Source organism: Diaporthe citri (assembly GCF_014595645.1).
Source record: "Diaporthe citri strain NFHF-8-4 chromosome Unknown scaffold_4, whole genome shotgun sequence".
Classification (NCBI taxonomy): Eukaryota; Fungi; Ascomycota; class Sordariomycetes; order Diaporthales; family Diaporthaceae; genus Diaporthe; species Diaporthe citri.
In genome coordinates this window covers 4027316-4044774 of record NW_025064849.1, presented here as the reverse complement: position 1 = coordinate 4044774, position 17459 = coordinate 4027316, and the positions used below count along the sequence as shown (strand labels likewise).

The following is a 17459-nucleotide window of genomic DNA, read 5'->3' as shown; positions in this document are numbered from 1 at the left end:
GGTTGCTCTATCAAGAGAAGACCATCCTGGTGGACCAAAAGGCTACGTGCCGAATGGGGTCTGTTGGCACGTCATGATGAGAATGTTAAGAAGTTCTCTTCAATTAGTACTGTGTGGATGTTTGGAAGAATCCATTCACATATTAGAAAATCCAATGTTCAAATCAAAACATCCCCAACTACAGACTGAAAATGTCACACTGGAGATATGAAGCAGAAAAGGGTCACCCAGTGCAAACAACTCCGTTTTGACCTGTCTATGGTACCGTTCGAAACTAGCGCTAAAACAAACCCCGTGTACTCCTTTTCTTTTCGTCCCTCACCAGCCGTCGTTCCCCAGCTGTCAAGGTCCCGCTGTCAGTAGATTCAAACTCGCTCAGCATCCCCATTGCCCAATCATCTCAACCAGCTTGTCCTTCTCCGCACTGCTCTGGACCAAGTCCCAGAATGCCCCCGTGCCATCCTCGGCCTCATCTGGCCCGGTCTCACCGTCACCATTTTGTTTCCCTGTTCCATTGCCCTCCCCGGCATCCTCGGGCTTCTTCTGCTCGTCTCTCTTCATCCCCTGTTCGAGCAGCTCCCTCGGAGACCCCATCTCCGCCATCCGGCCCTTCTCCAGGACCAGGATCTTGTCAAAGTCCGCAACAGTGCTCAGACGATGGGCAATCACCAACACGGTGCAGCCGGCGGCAGCGAAGGCGTCCCGAAGGCTGGACTGGATCGCGGCATCTGTGGCCCGGTCGACGGCCGATGTGGCTTCGTCCATGACCACTATCTTGGGGCGGGCGAGAAGAGCTCGCGCGAGGCACACAAGCTGACGTTGCCCCTGGGAGAGATTGCCACCTCCAGTGCTGATATCCATGGATAGGTTGTTGAAGATGTCGGTACTGTCAGAGGACTCCGTCTCTGTAGTGGTGACGACGGCTGTAGAGGGCGCCCCGTCGGCATTCTCGACTGCGGCACCAGTGACTGGGGTCTCATGGTTTGGTGGTTCTGGAATGGCCTCTGTGGTTGAGACGACCGTCTCCTCGTGAGTGGACACCACTGGGTACTGCGAAGGCCTCTCAGTATTGACTGGCTGCGGCCTGGCGAGGTGGACGCTCTGCAATGTCGTCTGGAGCTCATAGTCCTCCTTTGTGTCGTCCATGTCAAGATTGGATCTTAATGATCCTGAAAAGAGGAAGGGATCCTGAGGAATGATTGCAAGCCGGCTGCGCAGCTGCGTAAGCTTCAGGTCTGCGATGTCGATGCCGTCGATGACAACAGAGCCCTCTCGCGGCTTGAGTAGGCGGAAGAAGACAGACGCCAAGGTCGACTTTCCGGCGCCGGTCCTTCCAACAATGCCGATGCGTTCACCTGGCTTGACCACGAAGTTGAGGTTCTTCAATACAGGTGGAAGGCTGTCCTTGTAAGCGACGGACAGCTTCTCAACCTCAATTCTGCCCTCGGCTGGCCATGCGGCAGGTGCGTCCTTCCCATCCTCTGGCTCAGTCTCGATCTCAGAGTATTCAATAACACGCTCAGCTGCGTTGAAGCTTAGTTCCAGGGACGTCATGCTTGAGAGCAGCGCAGTCAGCCTCCACGAGTACCTAAGCGCGAAGGTAAGACTGAATCCAGCTAGCGCGGCATCAACGTGACCGGAGACTGCAACAATAGCGACGACAGTGACGAAGATTGTGCCTAGCATGGACAACCGGAACGACATCCATCGGCCGGACAAGCTCAGTGCCCAGCTTGCTTTGTGGGAGTTATCAATGAGATTGAACCTACGTACGTGTCAGCATATACTCTCGAGCTTTGGGTGAACAAACAATTGTGACTGACATCCGATCCATGTAAAAGTTCGTGCGATGGAAGGCGCGGATTGTTGAGAGACCTGACAGGACAGAGCCAAATTGGTCGTAGATCGGGGAGTGAGAGATGGAATTGAGTCTCTTCACCTCGCGGGCAACATTAATGTACTTGCTCGCAACCCGGGCGTAGACAAACATGAGGAGAATGCCTGCAAAGATCACCCAAAGAGACACAGACAAGCTAGCCGCGATAGTAACGACGAGCGAGAAGCTGCTGTGCAAAAAGTTGGCCAGATCACCGGGCAGGCGCCTGTCGACCATGAAAGCATCAGACGTGAAGCGGTTCAAGATTCTGCCAGCTGGGACACTGTCGGCCCAGCGGAGCGGCGCTCGAAGGATAGCATGGGTCATCCTCTCGAATAGGACCCGAGAGGTTCGAAGCCCAATTGCTGTCATTGTGATGCTCCGAGCAACCTGCGAACAGATCATTAGTACAGGCGTCTCAAGCAGGGGTGCTGATACAAACTTTGATGGAATGATTGTGCGCGGCAGCCACAGCGTCATCGAATGGCATCCTCTTCATGACATGAGAAGCAGATAGGAGGTGAAGTACTAACCTGAAGCACGACCATCAACACATAGAACACCACACTCATCCCAATCCAAAACCAGATGGAGTGGCCCTCCGCAGCTGTGTGTATGCTATGTGGTACCACCTCGGAGTATAGCATGCCCTTCTGGGGATCCTGCAGGAAGACTCTCGAGTTGTCGTAACGGTTGAATGTAGCCGAGAAGTTACTCGTCTCCTCAGCGGACGACCCATCTGTGAGTTTCTTAAAACTCCAGACACGACCGATACTAGCGAGTCCGCCGGACACAATGAAGAAGATGACGAAGAACCAAAGTATCGGTGCTCTACTGGCTTGGAGGTATGTCATGTACACCTTCCATTTGACGCGACCAGTCTCGCGCTTTTCCTCGTCTTCCTTGCTCGACTTCTGCTTGTTTCCATTGGGTTGTTCTGTCCCAACAACGGTTGTTTCCTCGGAGGAAATCTGGCTCTCTTGAGCATCGATCATGGTCTGAGTCTCGCTGATGTCGTGGATGGAAGAGCGTTTTGACCCGCTTGAGGAGGCGATAGTGGTGTCAGTAGGCGTGATAGCCTCAGCGCTCTCTACTCGGCCGTCCTGGAGCCGTACGAGGTAACTGGCTTTCGGCATGCACAACTCTGCGTGGTGTGTGGCCAGAATCCTGGTCCTCCCTTCTGCCAGCTCTCCCGTCAGCGCGAGGTCTACTATGCATCGCCCGACATGAGCATCCACTGCAGAGAGGACGTCATCCAAGATCATGATACCCGCGCGAGAATACAGAGCCCTAGCAAGGGCAACACGCCATCTCTGACCGCCGCTGAGCGTCACACCCTTTGGCCCGACCTCTGTTTCATCTCCATCGATAAGAAGCTCGACATCTTTCTCCAAGGAACAGGCGCGCAGGACATCCTGGTAGCGCGACTCGATGAAAGGAAGACCGAAAATGATGTTCTCTCTGACGGTTCCAGTCTCTATCCAAGGAGTCTGGGAGACGAAGGCGGTCAGGGACGGGATGAGCCACTCCTCTTGCGGGATGGGCTTGGCTTCGTCCAGCTCTTCCTCAGCGGGCGGTGTCGGGGTCTTCACAGTCCCGGAAAGAAGTTTGACTTCGCCAAGTATCGCCGCTAAAAGGAGAGACTTTCCCGAACCCGTCTTTCCAGCTATGATGCTGAATTTTCCCTCGGGAAAGCTGAGCGACACATCTCGCAGCATAGAGCGTTCTTCTGTCGTCTCAGGCGCTCCGTCAGGGTCCTCCTTCTTCGGCCAAGCGACAGTCGCATTGTCGAAAACGATGGTCTCTCCAGAAACAGCAACAGGCGCCTTGTCGGGCTGTGAGAAGTATTTCTCGAGCCTAACGCACGAAGTCCAGGCTTCCATCATGTAGACTTGGAGGATGGGCAGCAGTGCCGTTGCTTCGTCAAGCTGATCAAACAGTCCGAGTGAAGCGAAAATGACCGAGGCTTTGATGTTGCCACCTTGTTCCCACGCGTACACGCTCTGCGACACGCACGCAAGAAGGAGGGGGCCAAGATTCATGATGAGCATGACACCGCACATGAACAGTGAGGCTTTCCAATACTGTGCCAACTCCTCGTTTCGGGACTTGAGGATCTTGTCTTCCCAATGCTGTTCGAGAGCCGAGTACTTAATCTGCCGCATTCCTTGCAGGGCCTCCGTCAGGAGATGGGCCTTGCCGTCCCGGTATCTCATGAGACCAAACTGGATCTTGGCGTATTTCTTCGACATCCAGGTATTCAGAGGAATCACCAACGCGGCGGATCCAAGCCCAGCAACGACTGCTTTCCAGCCGAGAATAGTGACGAGGAAGCCGCCAGCGAGAATGAGTTTGACTACAGCCAGAGGCAGATAGTAGTTGAAGCTGCAGAACATGGTGACACGGCCTGAGTCGAGTTTCATGTGATTGATCACTGATTGGCGGACCTCGTCCTTCTTCTCTTTCCCTTGCCCTTTTGGTCCTGCATCTCCCTTGTCGCTCTTGTCCTTCGAATCAGCCTTTTGGTCGTCCTGGTCCTGAGTGCGTGGGGGTGGCATGGCCGTTTCGTGCTCCTTCATTGCCTTGTCAAACACCAAAGTTTGCAGCACAGCCCCCAGAGGGATGACCAGTCGGCTATTCGTCCACCAGCTCAGAAGGCTACCGACTATGTTGTCGAGTGAAAGGCTGAGGCACAGAGCGAGCGCCCAGGCCAAAGTCTCCGCGATGCTCGAATCAGGCGTGCTGGGTTGTTCCAGTCGCCCTAGAAGGTTGTACATCATGTAGTTTGGAATCAGAGCAAGAACGGCAGAAATGAAGACCAAGCACCATTGCTGAGCGAGTTCAATCCAGTGGAACTTGAGTAGCCGCCACCAAAGTCTCCCACTGCCGTCGCGGGCGGTGAACATATCGTGTAGATTGCGTGAGCGGGTAAGGTAGTCAAGCCTTGGAAGATCTTCCATCTCCAGCTGTCGCTGCTTGGAGATATCAAAGACGAAGCTGTTCCATGAGAACGAGATCTTGGATAGCAGCGAAACGGTGTGTTGCTGGTCAACTAGGGTTCCTTTGAAGTACACGTCCGGTCTGCGAGGGAAGAAACCAAAAGCGAAAAAACCAACAACAGCGGAGATTGCCTGTAGGAGCCAGCATACGCCTTGAGCAAGCCGCGTGGGTTCGGAAGCCCTGAGAACATATCCAAACTTGCTTCGGTAGACCAGAGAAGCGAGGATCAGCACTGAGCAGACGAGAGCAAAGTTGGCCAAGCGATATTTAGCTCTGTAATCACCTCTGCGCGGGAGAAAGACGGTTTGGAAGAATATGAACCCCTGGACTGCATTAGCGAGCGCCAAGAGGTACCGTCAAGGGTCGATAGAACTCACCCAGGCAGTCACATCTGCCCATCTGCTCAGGAAATTAAGGAACCCAGATGATGAGCCTCCATGATGGTACAATACACCTGCCACGATCGAGGCTGCCAGCCCAAGAGCCGAGCTCAGCCATGCACCCACGCGAGGCAGCAGGTCCGAATACTCATGAGTAGACTTCTCGGTAGCCTCTCCATCGCGATCCTCGTAAAAGCCCGAGATGGTCGTATAGCCGTTAGATTTGAACAGTCTTGCCTTGGCGAAGAAATGAACAACGACCGGGATAGACAGAAGCGCAACCAGCAAGGCTTCACCACCGGCAGCCGCGGCCTTCAGGTCGTCATGACGCGTCGTCATCTGGAGACGGGAGCCTTCGGACGGCCCGGTCCTGCTTTTAGCAACTGAGATTCAACAATGTCGCGGATTGTATCAACGCCTGAATGCGAGGGATTGATGAAATGAGAGTAGCCCTTGATTGAGCAAGTTGACGGATGCGACCATGCAGCGCGGAGAGGACAGACAATAAATGAAGAGATTTGACACCGCGCCCGAGGAACTACAGCAAAACCCAGATCAAGAACAGCACAGCCAGAGGATAGAGACACCCGACCGCCCCATGTGTGACGGAACGCGAGGTGAGGCTTAGGGGAGAATACGCAAAAAGATGGAAGCCTTGGGAGGGCGAAAGGAATGTGTCCGGAATGCGACCCAAAATGTTGCTTTGTAAGACGTTTCTCGGTCAGACAGGTGAACCGTTTCCATTGGGACGAGAGCCGCACGGCACCGAGTCGGCACGCCCCACTTGCCTGCCTTGTGGGCCCCTGCCAAGTTGACGTGATGTAACCCAGGCGGGACTAGGCCTCATTCCCCCCGTCCAACCCGAGTACTGCCGTGCCCGCGCCAGGAACTGTAAGCTCCTTCCCCCGGATAGACCAACTTTGGTCAGCCTGTGAGTCTCATTTTGATTCATACCTGAGGGCATCAACAGAGGGCCAGACATCCACTCAAGAATACATAAAGATGTTCTGAGGTAGGTGGTCTGCTGGCAATGTTTTGAATTCATCAAGGTCATATCTATGTTATCGCGTCTCATTTGTCACGCGGCACGGCCGAGACACTGCACCGTGAAACATGCATTTTCCAGCCGGCAGGAACCTCTCTGGCTGGCCATCAAGGTCCTCAAGCCCAAAAAAACTCAAAAAACCCAAAATTCCGCGGCATAGGGCCCCCCCCCCTTAACCATTGACAATCACGCCCCCGTTGCAGTGGATTGTCTGCCCTGCCACGCATGATGAATCCGCGCTCGCCAGGAACACAACACACGCCGCAATCTCGCTCGGCTGGCCGGGGCGGCCTATCGGAGCGGTGAACTGCTTCTGCGCCTCGTCGTTCATTGTCGCAGGGATCAGCGGAGTCCAAACCGGCCCTGGCGCGACCGCGTTGACGCGGATACCCTTGCTGACATATTGGTTGCTCAGTCCACGGGTGAAGGACACGATCGCGCCCTTTGTTGACGTGTAGTCCAGCAGGTCTGGCCGTCCGATGTAGGCGTTGATGGAGGCGTTGTTGATGATGGTGCTGCCGTACTTCATGTGTGGCAGCAGGTACTTGGAGAGGTAGAAGAAAGAGTGGATGTTGATGTTGAACGTGTGCACCCATTGATCCCTGACAGAGTGAGAGACGTCAGTGTTTCGCTCATCCAAGTTGGTCGCCACCGGTCTCTGTCAGGACTCACTCCGGAAGGTCTTTGATGTCTTCAACCATCATCTGGTAAGCAGCATTGTTGAACAAGATGTCAATCCTGCCGTCAAAGGTCTTGACTGCCTGGTCGGCCAGCTTCTTGCAGTTCTCCTGCTTCGAGAGATCTGCCGAGAACAGGTGGCACTTGCGGCCACGAGCCTCGACTGCCTTCTTGGTGTCCTGGGCGTCTTTCTCCTCGTCGGGAAGGTAGGCGATCAGCGAGTCGGCACCCTCCTCGGCAAAGAGCAGCGCGGTCGCCCGTCCGATCCCTGAGTCACCTCCTGTAATCACGGCGTTCTTTCCCTTGAGCTTTCCAGCTGCGAGATAGGGAATCTTCTGTCCCTCCTCGCCTGGGAGGTATGTCCGCTGGGGCTCTGGCTCGTTGGGCATCTCAGACTCCTTTCCAGGGAAGCTCTGCTTGGTCACAGGAATGCTGTGGCCTGCAAGATACTGTCAGAACGCCTTGCAAGGTCCAATGTTATTCCGCATGCGCGGACTTACCCTGCTTGAACTGGTCTGCTTGGTCCGCCATGATGGGTACGCTTCTGGGGTATGGTTTGTGTACTTCGTATTTCAAGATCAAATCTGTAGCTGCGACGTGGTGTGGTTCTCTAGGTTGATGATGAAGAAGAAATCGAGCCGTCCAGTCCCTCTTGGCCTCGCTCATATACTGTATCACAAACAGAGGGCCGGAGGGAAAGCTCCCAGGTGACTATCAATGACGACATGGGCAGTTAAGAGATCTCGACGTCATTCTTAGATACCGGTGGGCCCATCTTCCTCTTTGCTCACAGTGACGATCAGCTGTCAATGCAGGCACGACCGTCGAGAGCAAAAATGCACTTACGAGGCCATCGTCCTGGCCAAAAAAGTTGATATCTAATGCCGATGTGGTGTTTTTGGTGGTGCCCTCACCCATCCCGGCAGCGAGATCCCGGAGCCCTCCTGGGCCCGCACCAATGTCGGATCTGCTCCTACCTACTCCCGGATCGCCAAGCAGGTTTATTCGGGCCCCAGCAATTAAAATCAGCCTCATATAAGCTGGCTCAGATGGCCCTTCTCCACACCGGCCCGAGTCTCTTCGGGAACCAAAAAAGCCGCCTGAGGTTGCTCCAACCCGGGGGATCAGCCGGCATGCAAGCCTCACAGGGCTGTCTGGCGAAAACCTACCCATGGAGTCGAATTTAACCATCGGCGTCCGGATCTCATCGATCATGTTGCAGCCACAATCAGTTTGCTCAATGCGCACCTCTCTGACGGGCCAGTAGGTTGCTGATGGGTTGCATTCGGCACCTTCTCTTGCTCTCTCCATCCCGAAGGTGTTTCAGCACATCACACCACGACCATAACAGGCTGAAGATGAGAATCAGCATGATGGCCCACGCCGTCGTTCCATCATGCATGGGCCCTCGTTCGCAACCACCGTCGTACAGCAACCCCAATGGAGGAGGCGCGTATTCCGCCACCTAAGCCGTCCTGTTCTACGGTATGGCCTTTCGCAACTGCAGGGCCAAAAGGCTCACTACCATGGCCAATGGGCACGAAAATGCACATCAAAAGCCTCAAACGCTATGGTCTCGCCCAGAGACCGGAAAGATAATCCATATTTCTCCGGACTATTGCTCGAAGTGGGCCACCCGAGCCGCAGCTCCACCCACGTTTCGGGTGCAGGTCGAGATCCACCACTTTATTTTGACATCTTGCTTCTTCAACTTGAGCACGGTTCACAGTTTCCCAGTGAGGGACGGCTTCCTAATCACGCCATCTATCATATATCGTTTCCCGGCACTGGCCGACCGCAGAGACCAGCGTGAGTCGCCCTCGCCCTGCGATTTGGTCTGCTCCTCTGTATTTCCTACGCGATGGCACCCGAAGCACGGCTATTGCAACGCACCCTCCAGGTTCATGGACGGTCTTCTGGAAATGGTGACGAGGCGATCGAGTCCAATTTCCTGCATGGCGCTGATCCGGCTCCAATTTCATGTCAAACTTTGGCTATCACCCTGGCTCAGACGGCCGACCCCGTCTTGTCGCTCATCTAGACAGCTGTCACTGAGATGGCACATGAAGCCGCGGAGCATTTGTAGACCAGGGCGCCCTGCGTCGGACATTGCCTTAAACGATCAATTCACGGCTAGGCTCTGACATCCGCCTCAAACCTTCAATGAGCCCCTCCAGGTTGTATACTCCAAGCGGATAGCAACTAGCCCACATCAGAGCCAATTCAGCCCGAGATGTGTCTTCGGCTGCAGCGAAGAGCCTCGAGCACTTCACGCAGGATTCCGAGGTTAATCCGCCCTTATCATTTGCCCAAACCCCCTTCGCCCTTGCACTTTCGCAAGTGCTGCGTCGGGTTCGCTCCTCTTTTGGAATCAGAATAACGTTCTCTTCGGTGGTTTCAGCAAAGCTTTTGAGGCTGCCACACTAGCGTCGAGTCTCTTGCAAGCTCGCGCACCAGTTTCCCGCCTCGCATCGTGAGCCCCCACTCGGAAGAATGCTGGCGAACTTGTCACCTGTCAGAACTGTAGAGGCGCTCGCGGCGCGCGTTTCCTGGCCCAACACATGAGCTGCCCGGACAACTGCATAGTTTCAGACAATCTCGTGGTTTGTTTCCCTTGGTTTTCAACTGGATCAAGTCCGCAGACGCCCACGTGAAGGCGACCTCTTCCTGCATCTCACGTGCATTCGTCAGAGCCTACCATGATCTTTAGTCCAGTGGACTGAGCTCTTGGGCCTAGTTCCGAAGTATGATGGTCTTTACTCGTTCATCTCGGTTAAACCGGTCCCGATGCTCTGGTCTGAGCCCCCAGTCCTGTGCTTGAAGTAACCATGGGTCTGTTCCCTGACTGCTCATGGTTCTTGGAGTCCACGAATGGTGTGGCTACAGACCAATGCCCCGGCACTCGATCCAAGCCACGAGCTGCTCCAGGTTTATGGCTCGGGATCTCACACATGTGCAAGTACAGTACCGCACACTGAGCCTAGTTTAGCTCATCGGTAGCTTCGTTCATCATACTGGTACGGGATCTCGCCGGGGCCCCACAGACGGGGGAACATTGCTGTCTAGCGCTCGATCGCCCCTTGCCGCGCTGCAGGGGCCATCGGTGACTGATGACGAGCAGAGTACTCCAGCACAGGCAAAAGCAAAGCGCGGACGCAAGTCGCCGCAAGTGTCGCGCCAATGAAGTGCTGGGCCGTCTCAAGTCGCCGGTCTCCACGATCGACAAGTGTGTTCCAGGTTCATCCCCCTCCAGACCTGCCCAAGTGCCACCCCAGCACAGCACCCATGAGGTGTACGTACCTTCGACGAGATGCCACAGGGGAACGCACGGCTTGTCCATACGGTCATGGTTATCTCCGACGTTGGGTGCTATATCACTCTAGCCGTCCTCCAGACACTATGCAGGACATGCCTCCTCAGCCTCTCTGGCTACGATACTGGACGAATTCAGGGTGAATCACCTACAATGACCACGGCTTGTGTAAGGCGAGGAAGATATTCGAAGTCAACATGACGAAACTACCGGAACACTACCTCACCAAGATGGCTCTCTCCAGCAACCCTGGGGACCGCGGCACTCAACTATTCATTGTCATGATGGTCGTGTTGGGTCTTGCATGGATACTGGTATGATTTTCGATGGAGTCAGCCTCTTGGGATGATCACTGACACGCACCCGATAGGTATTGCTTCGAGCATATGTCAGAGTCATCATGATCAAGAATGTTGCGGCAGACGACTGGTGGATGCTTGCTAGTATTGTGTGTCTTCTCGCACTCCTCTGGACCAAGCAGGACTAACTAGACCAACAGCTCGCATACACGGCTTACTCGATCGTGGCATTGTGGGGGATCATCGACGGAGGCACAGGAAAGCACATCACCAATCTCAGCCTAGAAGAAACATTGGTCGGCCTCAAGGCGTGGTACATCTGCGAAGTCATCTACGCACCCATCTCGGCCATGGTCAGGACCTCGGTCGCGCTGTTCCTTTACCGGGTAGCCACCGAGTCCATCCACAAGTGGATCATATGGATCAATCTCGGCGTCATTTACATCATCTCCCTTGTGTTCACCTTCATCGCCATCTTCCAGTGCAACCCACCCTCCTACTTCTACGAGCAGGTACTGGGAAAGCCGGGTGGGTGCATGGACATCAATGTCCTGCCCAGCGCGGTCATCGCCCACAGCGTAATTGGCGCGGTGACTGATTTGGTCTTTGCTGCGCTTCCAGTTGCCATGCTGTGGGATGTTCAGCTGAACAAGAGGACGAAGGTTGTGGTTGCTTTGTTGCTAAGCATGGGAGCAGTGTAAGACTCTCTGACCCGATCACTCTGGGGACCAAGGCACTGACACTCACAACTTACAGCGCTGGAATTGCTCTGCTTGTGAGGATACCATTCGTCAAGAGATTAGCGATTACGCCAGACTTCCTGTTCGAGACAGTGGACGTTGCGATCTGGTCTGTTATGGAACCATCACTTGGGATAATCGCCGGCTGTGTAGCGACTTTGCGACCACTCTTCAAGAGCATGGGCTTCGGGAAGCCAACGACACAGAGGTACGGCTACGGTTCCTCTCGTTATGGGCCTTCGGCGGCCTCCGACAGACGCACCTGGGGCCTTGGTCGGAACACGATGCAGAAACTCAGCGATGGGCCGTTCTCCCCAAGTACGATCGACTCGTCACGCCTCGAGTCCGGGGCTGGCATCCAGTCAACATCAAACAACGACGAATCCGACCTGGACTTTGAGATGCAGCCACAGGGACCAGATCCGGTACCTACGCAGTATCATGGGAAAGGAATCGTGTCAACAAAGATCGCCAGCACCCCTTGGGAGGACTTCGCCGCTCAGGGAAGCGGCATTAATGTACACACGTCTGTCAACATCTCATCACAACCGAGATCGCACAATTCCTTCCCACACCAACAGGGCTCGATTTCGTCCTCGGCAACGACGTTGCCGATACAGGGCTCAGCGGGATCAGGAACGGCTTAAGCAAAACTATAGAGGATACGTTATGAGTGCGATTGCATTATCAGCGGCTCTTTTATTTCCTTTGTGCCTCTACGTACGACTTGATGAGCAGGATGGCAAGAAGATCTCGTCACAGAGAATACGTGTATCTACAGCTCTGAATCCCACGGGATCGCTGAGGATCTCTAATAACTAGTACACTTTTGCTGAACATTTCCTCGTGTCAAACTCGACACAGGTACGGGCTGTGTCTGTTCCCACATGTACTCGATCAGTACACCATCTAAGCCATCATATCACGATGACGTTGGCCAGACCTGTCAACTCCACGCACAGAGTCACAGCGGACGCAACACAACATCTCGAGCGGACGGAGGGCCCGATCTACACCGTAGCATGTTAAAAGTCCACGCTGTCTCCGTGCGCGAGAACGGCACTTCGGAATTCAACGCACCAGCCGCCGTTTGCGCCATTGCACGGGCTCGCGGCATGGCTCGGCATCCTGCCTTGTCTTCTCTGTGCCTCTCCCACCGCGCCGGCACCAACCTTGTGGCGCAAAGCGAGTCAAAGCACCACGAACCAAACCTCTCAACACCCAACCCAACCCAATCCAGGAAGAGTGCCTTCTGATTGGGGCACTCGCTCGCCTATCCGGATCTGACAGTCGATGGCGCGCACCAGGGCACGCAAGACCTAGGATCCCGCGGGCCCTTCCTTCTTCCCTTCCCTTCCCTTCCATACCACTGCCACGGGAAGCTGACACCCGCTCCAAGGTTTGTTCAGGCTGTTCTCAGGATGAGAGGCTTGCTTTTGGTGCTTTGGGGGCTGGAGCTCGCCTCTTCGGCCGACTTGAAACTTCACGGCGGCGGATCATGTGCGGTGCTACCTTGGACGGAAAGCATGGTGGCTTTTAGGGGCGGGCATGCATGCTTCCTGTAATCCTGGCTGGCATTTGCGTCGCACAACCACCCAGGGGCCACGTTCTCGCGTGAGGTGGCTGTTGGTGGGCTTGTTCCTCAGGATCAACACAAGCAAGGGCATGTCGATGATTCGTCTGTCGAGACTCGACCGTCATGATAAGCCAGGTTGGATATGGTCAAGTGTGGAGTTAAACACTGGCTGAAGCGTCCACCGGCGCATATGTGGCTCTCGGTGTTGAATTGCAATCCTTCGAGGCTGTTTGGCTGTTCGAGAAAGCCCCCCTCACCCTGGCAGACGCCAGAGGCATCTCCTGGTTCCTGGCCCTGTGCAGCTGTCAATCTGAGCTTGCTGGGGCAAGGTTGACCTTGCTAGAACGCCGCTACCGCACTGGAGCTCAACCCCAGGTCGAGGTCGAAGGACTGGGGTGGACAGCCTAGCGTGATGATTGGCCGCCCTTCAGATCTTCAGACGAACATAAAGTCGTGGAGGAGCGTATGGATACATGTGCCATCTTTGCTAATTACAAGGAAGGCATCCGCATTGAACCAGGCTCTACTGTATTGTAGCCCAGGTTCCCAATCGGGTATCCTCTGCAGGGTGAACCGATCTTTGAGGACCTGGAGGATTCTTCTGGAAGACATCGATGAAAGAGAGCGCGCCACAGGACGTGTGTCTCAGAGTGGGCCTCAGTCACCATTGGATCGATGATCACAGGTCTAGATCTTGATTAGATCTCACCCACCAGCAGCCCATTCGGAGATTTGGACCCGAACTTGGCCAGAGCTCCTCTGCTGCAGCGCGACCTGTTCCCTGCTCCTCCGGTGGTGCTGGAAGAAAGGGGGGCACACACACACCCTCTCACTCGGAATCCCCTGGGCTAAGCAGACGGCTATTCTGTGTGACACGCCATTGAGTTTCTTCAAGGGACACATCATGTGTCATCTGAAGGTCAGCCAAATGACATCTGAGACGAGGCTGCCCAACTGGGTATGCTCACCAGCAAGAGCTATCGCAAAACTCTTAACGGCTGTGTCAGGAGCAGGGCGCCATGGCTTGAGATGGAAACTCTCTCGCTCAGAGAGGCAAGGCCGAAAGTTTGTGGCCCAGCCTGACCCGGCTACTACTGGATACTTCATACTGTTACGGGAAGCTCTGTGCAGTGAGCTGCTTAGAGCTATCTCGCTGTGTAAGCACCAATCCATTCACAGACGTGCAACTGGCTGCTGTTATCGGCCACCCTAGCACCCTATTCACACTTCCCCGTTGCTCTTCTTGCACGGTGGCTGCCGGAGTCTCGATCTCGGATCTTGCACCCGCGCGGACAATGCGTTGGCAGCCCAGGTCTGTGTACTATCTCGGACAATGCCCGGATTGGAAGTTTGGGGGGAGACAGCGTGGTGATCGGCAGGTCTAGCCAACACGTTGTTTACTAGGCAAACCGTTCCGCTCGTGTCCAACGGCCTTCGGGCCCGACGAACGCTCAGGCATGTGGTCCGGAAAGCACGGAATCCGGACGTTCGCTCCCCAGGCTGGTCCCATCGAGCTGGGAGACAGCAGTCGCCGGTGTCGATCTTGGGAAGCCCTCGGCCCCCGCAGTGTCTGTGTCACTGAAGGGGGCACGGCCTTGATCGACCACGCCGGCAGATGGAGGAAGTCATATCGCGATGATCACCCGCTTGGTGCTGGTAGCGCGGGATTTTGAAGGGTCTGATCAAACTGCCGTACTACCTAAGTCTCAACGTCATATTCTCAACAGACGCACAAGGCCATGTTGGGCTCGAATTTTTGTACTGATCGTTGCAATACAGGTCATAGCACACAGTTGGCAACGCATCTGCTTCTCGTGAGTGCAAGCGCCATTTTCAATCTGGGGAACAATGACAGTTTGTTCTCGTCCTGCACATCATCACTCCATTTTCGTTGGTTTTGCAGTGCTCAAAGCGAGTATGCCTGAACAAAATTCCTCTTGGCATCAAATGCAATATCATCGGACTGCTGGATCACGTCGAGTCTTCCAAAAGTAACAAACGAGCCTCCCATCCCTGGCCCTCCCTGTCCATCAATGATTGCACAGCCTTGCTCCCCAAGTTCGAAGCCTGCCATTAGGCCGTGGCAGCCGCATCTTGTCCATCTGAGGTCTGTGTGGGCGTCGCAAAGGCAGTTCGAGGGACAACGACACGCTCAACGGTGGGCTCTGCCAGCTGGGTAGAACCATCGGCGTTGAAGCAGCCGATGGTGCCGTCGTTGTTGACTAGGACCTGGTCTATTCCCCCAGTCACCCCCAGTCAGATGATCAAGGCCTCTCACATAGGACGTGGCAGAAAGGTTGCAAGAACTTACTGAGGGCAAGCTGACGGGGCACGACGGTGGTGCTGTGGCCAGCATTGCAGCCCGAGCAGGTCAGGTACAGGTCGTCCCATCGAGGGGTGAAGAGGGTGCTGATGGTGGTCACAACGGACGAGTGGTAGCCGATGATGTAGGTTGTGCTGTGTGGGGCCTCCTCGACGTGGCTCCACGTGACATTGCAGTTGCCACAGCTGTTGGAAAAGTTTCCGCTGCGTCGCATCATGGGTCAGTTCCTACCGTCCAGTACCAGAAGACGAGTGTCATGGCAAGCGCGGGGCTGTTGGCTCACAACGGGTAAGGAACCAGTGTTCCAGCGTTGTTGCCAACGCAGACGTCCAGATCGATTCTAGAGGGCGGGTCTATCAGCGTTTGCTTGCCATCTGAGCTTTGTTTATGGGCAGCGCGTACGAGGTCCAGTCGTAGTACCAGTTGGAGTAGTCATCGGTGTTGCAGTAAACACCAAGGCTGCTGCCGTTGAGGAGGTAGGTGCCCACCGCGCAGGACTCGTTGTAGGGGACAGGACTTGCGGTCGGAATGGTGATGGTAGACCCTGCGACATTTCCGCCGATTCCGCTGGGTTCTCCCGCCGCAGACTGGGGGACAGCATCAGCCAGAGTGGCAAGGAAAAGGGCAGCGAGAAGGATGAGGACCTCCATCATGATGGAGCTCAAGGCAGTCGATTAGTGAGGCTGGGCAGGTAAGGAAAAGCTCTTAAAAGACGAGGAAAGATCCTGATTGTGTTGTTGCGGTGCACGCGCTGGTCTTCGAATCACGATGGGGTGAGTTGTGGAAGGGGCGATTTTACGTCGAGGGGGCTTTCAGGGGAGCTCATGTTCATACAAGACTGTCAAGATTGGATGGCGATATCTCGCTTGCCACTGAAGTTCCAAATCCTTTCCTCGAGCAGCTCCAACTCAAAAAACTGGTCTGGTTCAATCATGTGCGAGACCGTCTTCAGCTTACATATACGCCTTGAGGGTTGAAGGCAGTCTTGCTTACTGAGCTGTCGACTGTGGTCTGACACGAACATAAAGATGTGAACTGTTTGCTGTATGGGCTACTATGTCACTGCGTACCGTGAGTCGTTGCCTTAACAGATTGCCCGGGGGTTCGACAGAGAGACGTCACAGGGACCTAAAGGCAGCCGAGGAGGCAAAGGGAAGGAGCATTACCACCTTCCAGGTTTGCTCTGTATTTGAGGTCATCCTTCGGATCAACCGTCCATCAGAAGACTTAAGCGGCTCACAGGGTCTGCCGGACAATTCCAGCCCAACCATCTTGAACCACACGCATGGTAAGAGTAGAGGTCAGAACCAGAGTGTTCTATGTATATAAACTTGCATGCTAACTCGGAAAGGTAGCATGGGAGCCGAAGTGTGACTCCGTTATGGCATTTTGAGCCCGGGAGGGAATCTGAAGACATGGATGATCCTGCCAATCCACTGCATTGAAGGCTACATAGGCTCCTGTAGACAGCAAACGACCAAAATTCCAAAATGGGCCAGATCCTTCTCCCCAATCGAAGAAGTGTCACATACAGCTCCTCAAATGAGGCGTGCCCTCACATGTTTGGCAAACAGTAAAGGCTGCCATTGCTGTTGCCGATGTACTGCTCTGTTGGAGCCTGTGTTAGCGACTTCTAGGCTTGCCCAGCAGGCGGTATCGCGCACTCACGAAGGTTGATCGTTGCAAAGTGCATCTGCTTTCCATCCTCGTTCTTGTGCTCGCAGTAACCGTCGCAACCTGTAGAAGCATCAGTATTGCCCAACTAGAATGGCGACCGCTGGACGCACCGAAGTTCATGCCAAACTGGTCCTCCCCATTCCAAGGGTTCTCGCAATGGTTGCAAGTGTGGGAGAAGTCCCTGCGAGACGCTGCTATCAGCTCGTATCCACGAAGAATGCTTGCTCCACATGGAGGTTCAGGCAGATCGCGCCCAAGAGGGAAGTCTGGGGTCATACTTGTCATAAGGAGCGAATTCACAGTCGGGGCCCCATCCAAAGCATGTGTTCAGGTCCAGATTGGTCTGCACGTAGTCGCCATTGAAGTTCTTGCACTCTGCGTACAACCGGACAGCGCGGCCCGACTTGCCGTCGAGGTCGTGAATGTCGAAGTTATGGCAGGTGGTGTTGAAGCGGCTGGAAGCGCAAGTTATGCCAGAGAAGCCGAGGGTGGCGAGGATGGTGATGGTAGAGACCTTCATGTTGACTGAGTGTCGGTGATGGGTGATTTGCT

The 17459-nt window shown here is 54.8% G+C and overlaps 4 protein-coding genes across 4 annotated transcripts; 1 reads left to right on the top strand and 3 right to left on the bottom strand.

Moving 5' to 3' along the window:
- Positions 1-375: 375 nt before the first annotated feature.
- Positions 376-5595, bottom strand: INS49_010266 (uncharacterized protein; the record flags this gene model as incomplete). Its single annotated transcript, XM_043170992.1, has 6 exons — positions 376-1588; positions 1824-2266; positions 2410-4893; positions 5026-5108; positions 5160-5199; positions 5254-5595. 6 exons carry the CDS (start codon positions 5593-5595, stop codon positions 376-378), a joined length of 4605 nt encoding a protein of 1534 aa, XP_043025557.1.
- An 878-nt stretch (positions 5596-6473) lies between these two features.
- Positions 6474-7510, bottom strand: INS49_010265 (uncharacterized protein; the record flags this gene model as incomplete). Its single annotated transcript, XM_043170991.1, has 3 exons — positions 6474-6903; positions 6974-7418; positions 7480-7510. The coding sequence occupies 3 exons, from the start codon at positions 7508-7510 to the stop codon at positions 6474-6476; spliced, it is 906 nt and encodes a 301-aa protein (XP_043025556.1).
- A 2979-nt stretch (positions 7511-10489) lies between these two features.
- Positions 10490-11978, top strand: INS49_010264 (uncharacterized protein; the record flags this gene model as incomplete). Its single annotated transcript, XM_043170990.1, has 4 exons — positions 10490-10606; positions 10663-10740; positions 10792-11288; positions 11348-11978. The coding sequence occupies 4 exons, from the start codon at positions 10490-10492 to the stop codon at positions 11976-11978; spliced, it is 1323 nt and encodes a 440-aa protein (XP_043025555.1).
- Positions 11979-14980: 3002 nt separating this feature from the next.
- INS49_010263 (uncharacterized protein) lies at positions 14981-17427 on the bottom strand (the record flags this gene model as incomplete). Its single annotated transcript, XM_043170989.1, has 9 exons — positions 14981-15129; positions 15219-15433; positions 15514-15570; positions 15633-15817; positions 16301-16313; positions 16790-16838; positions 16899-16967; positions 17018-17088; positions 17186-17427. The coding sequence occupies 9 exons, from the start codon at positions 17425-17427 to the stop codon at positions 14981-14983; spliced, it is 1050 nt and encodes a 349-aa protein (XP_043025554.1).
- Positions 17428-17459: the final 32 nt, after the last annotated feature.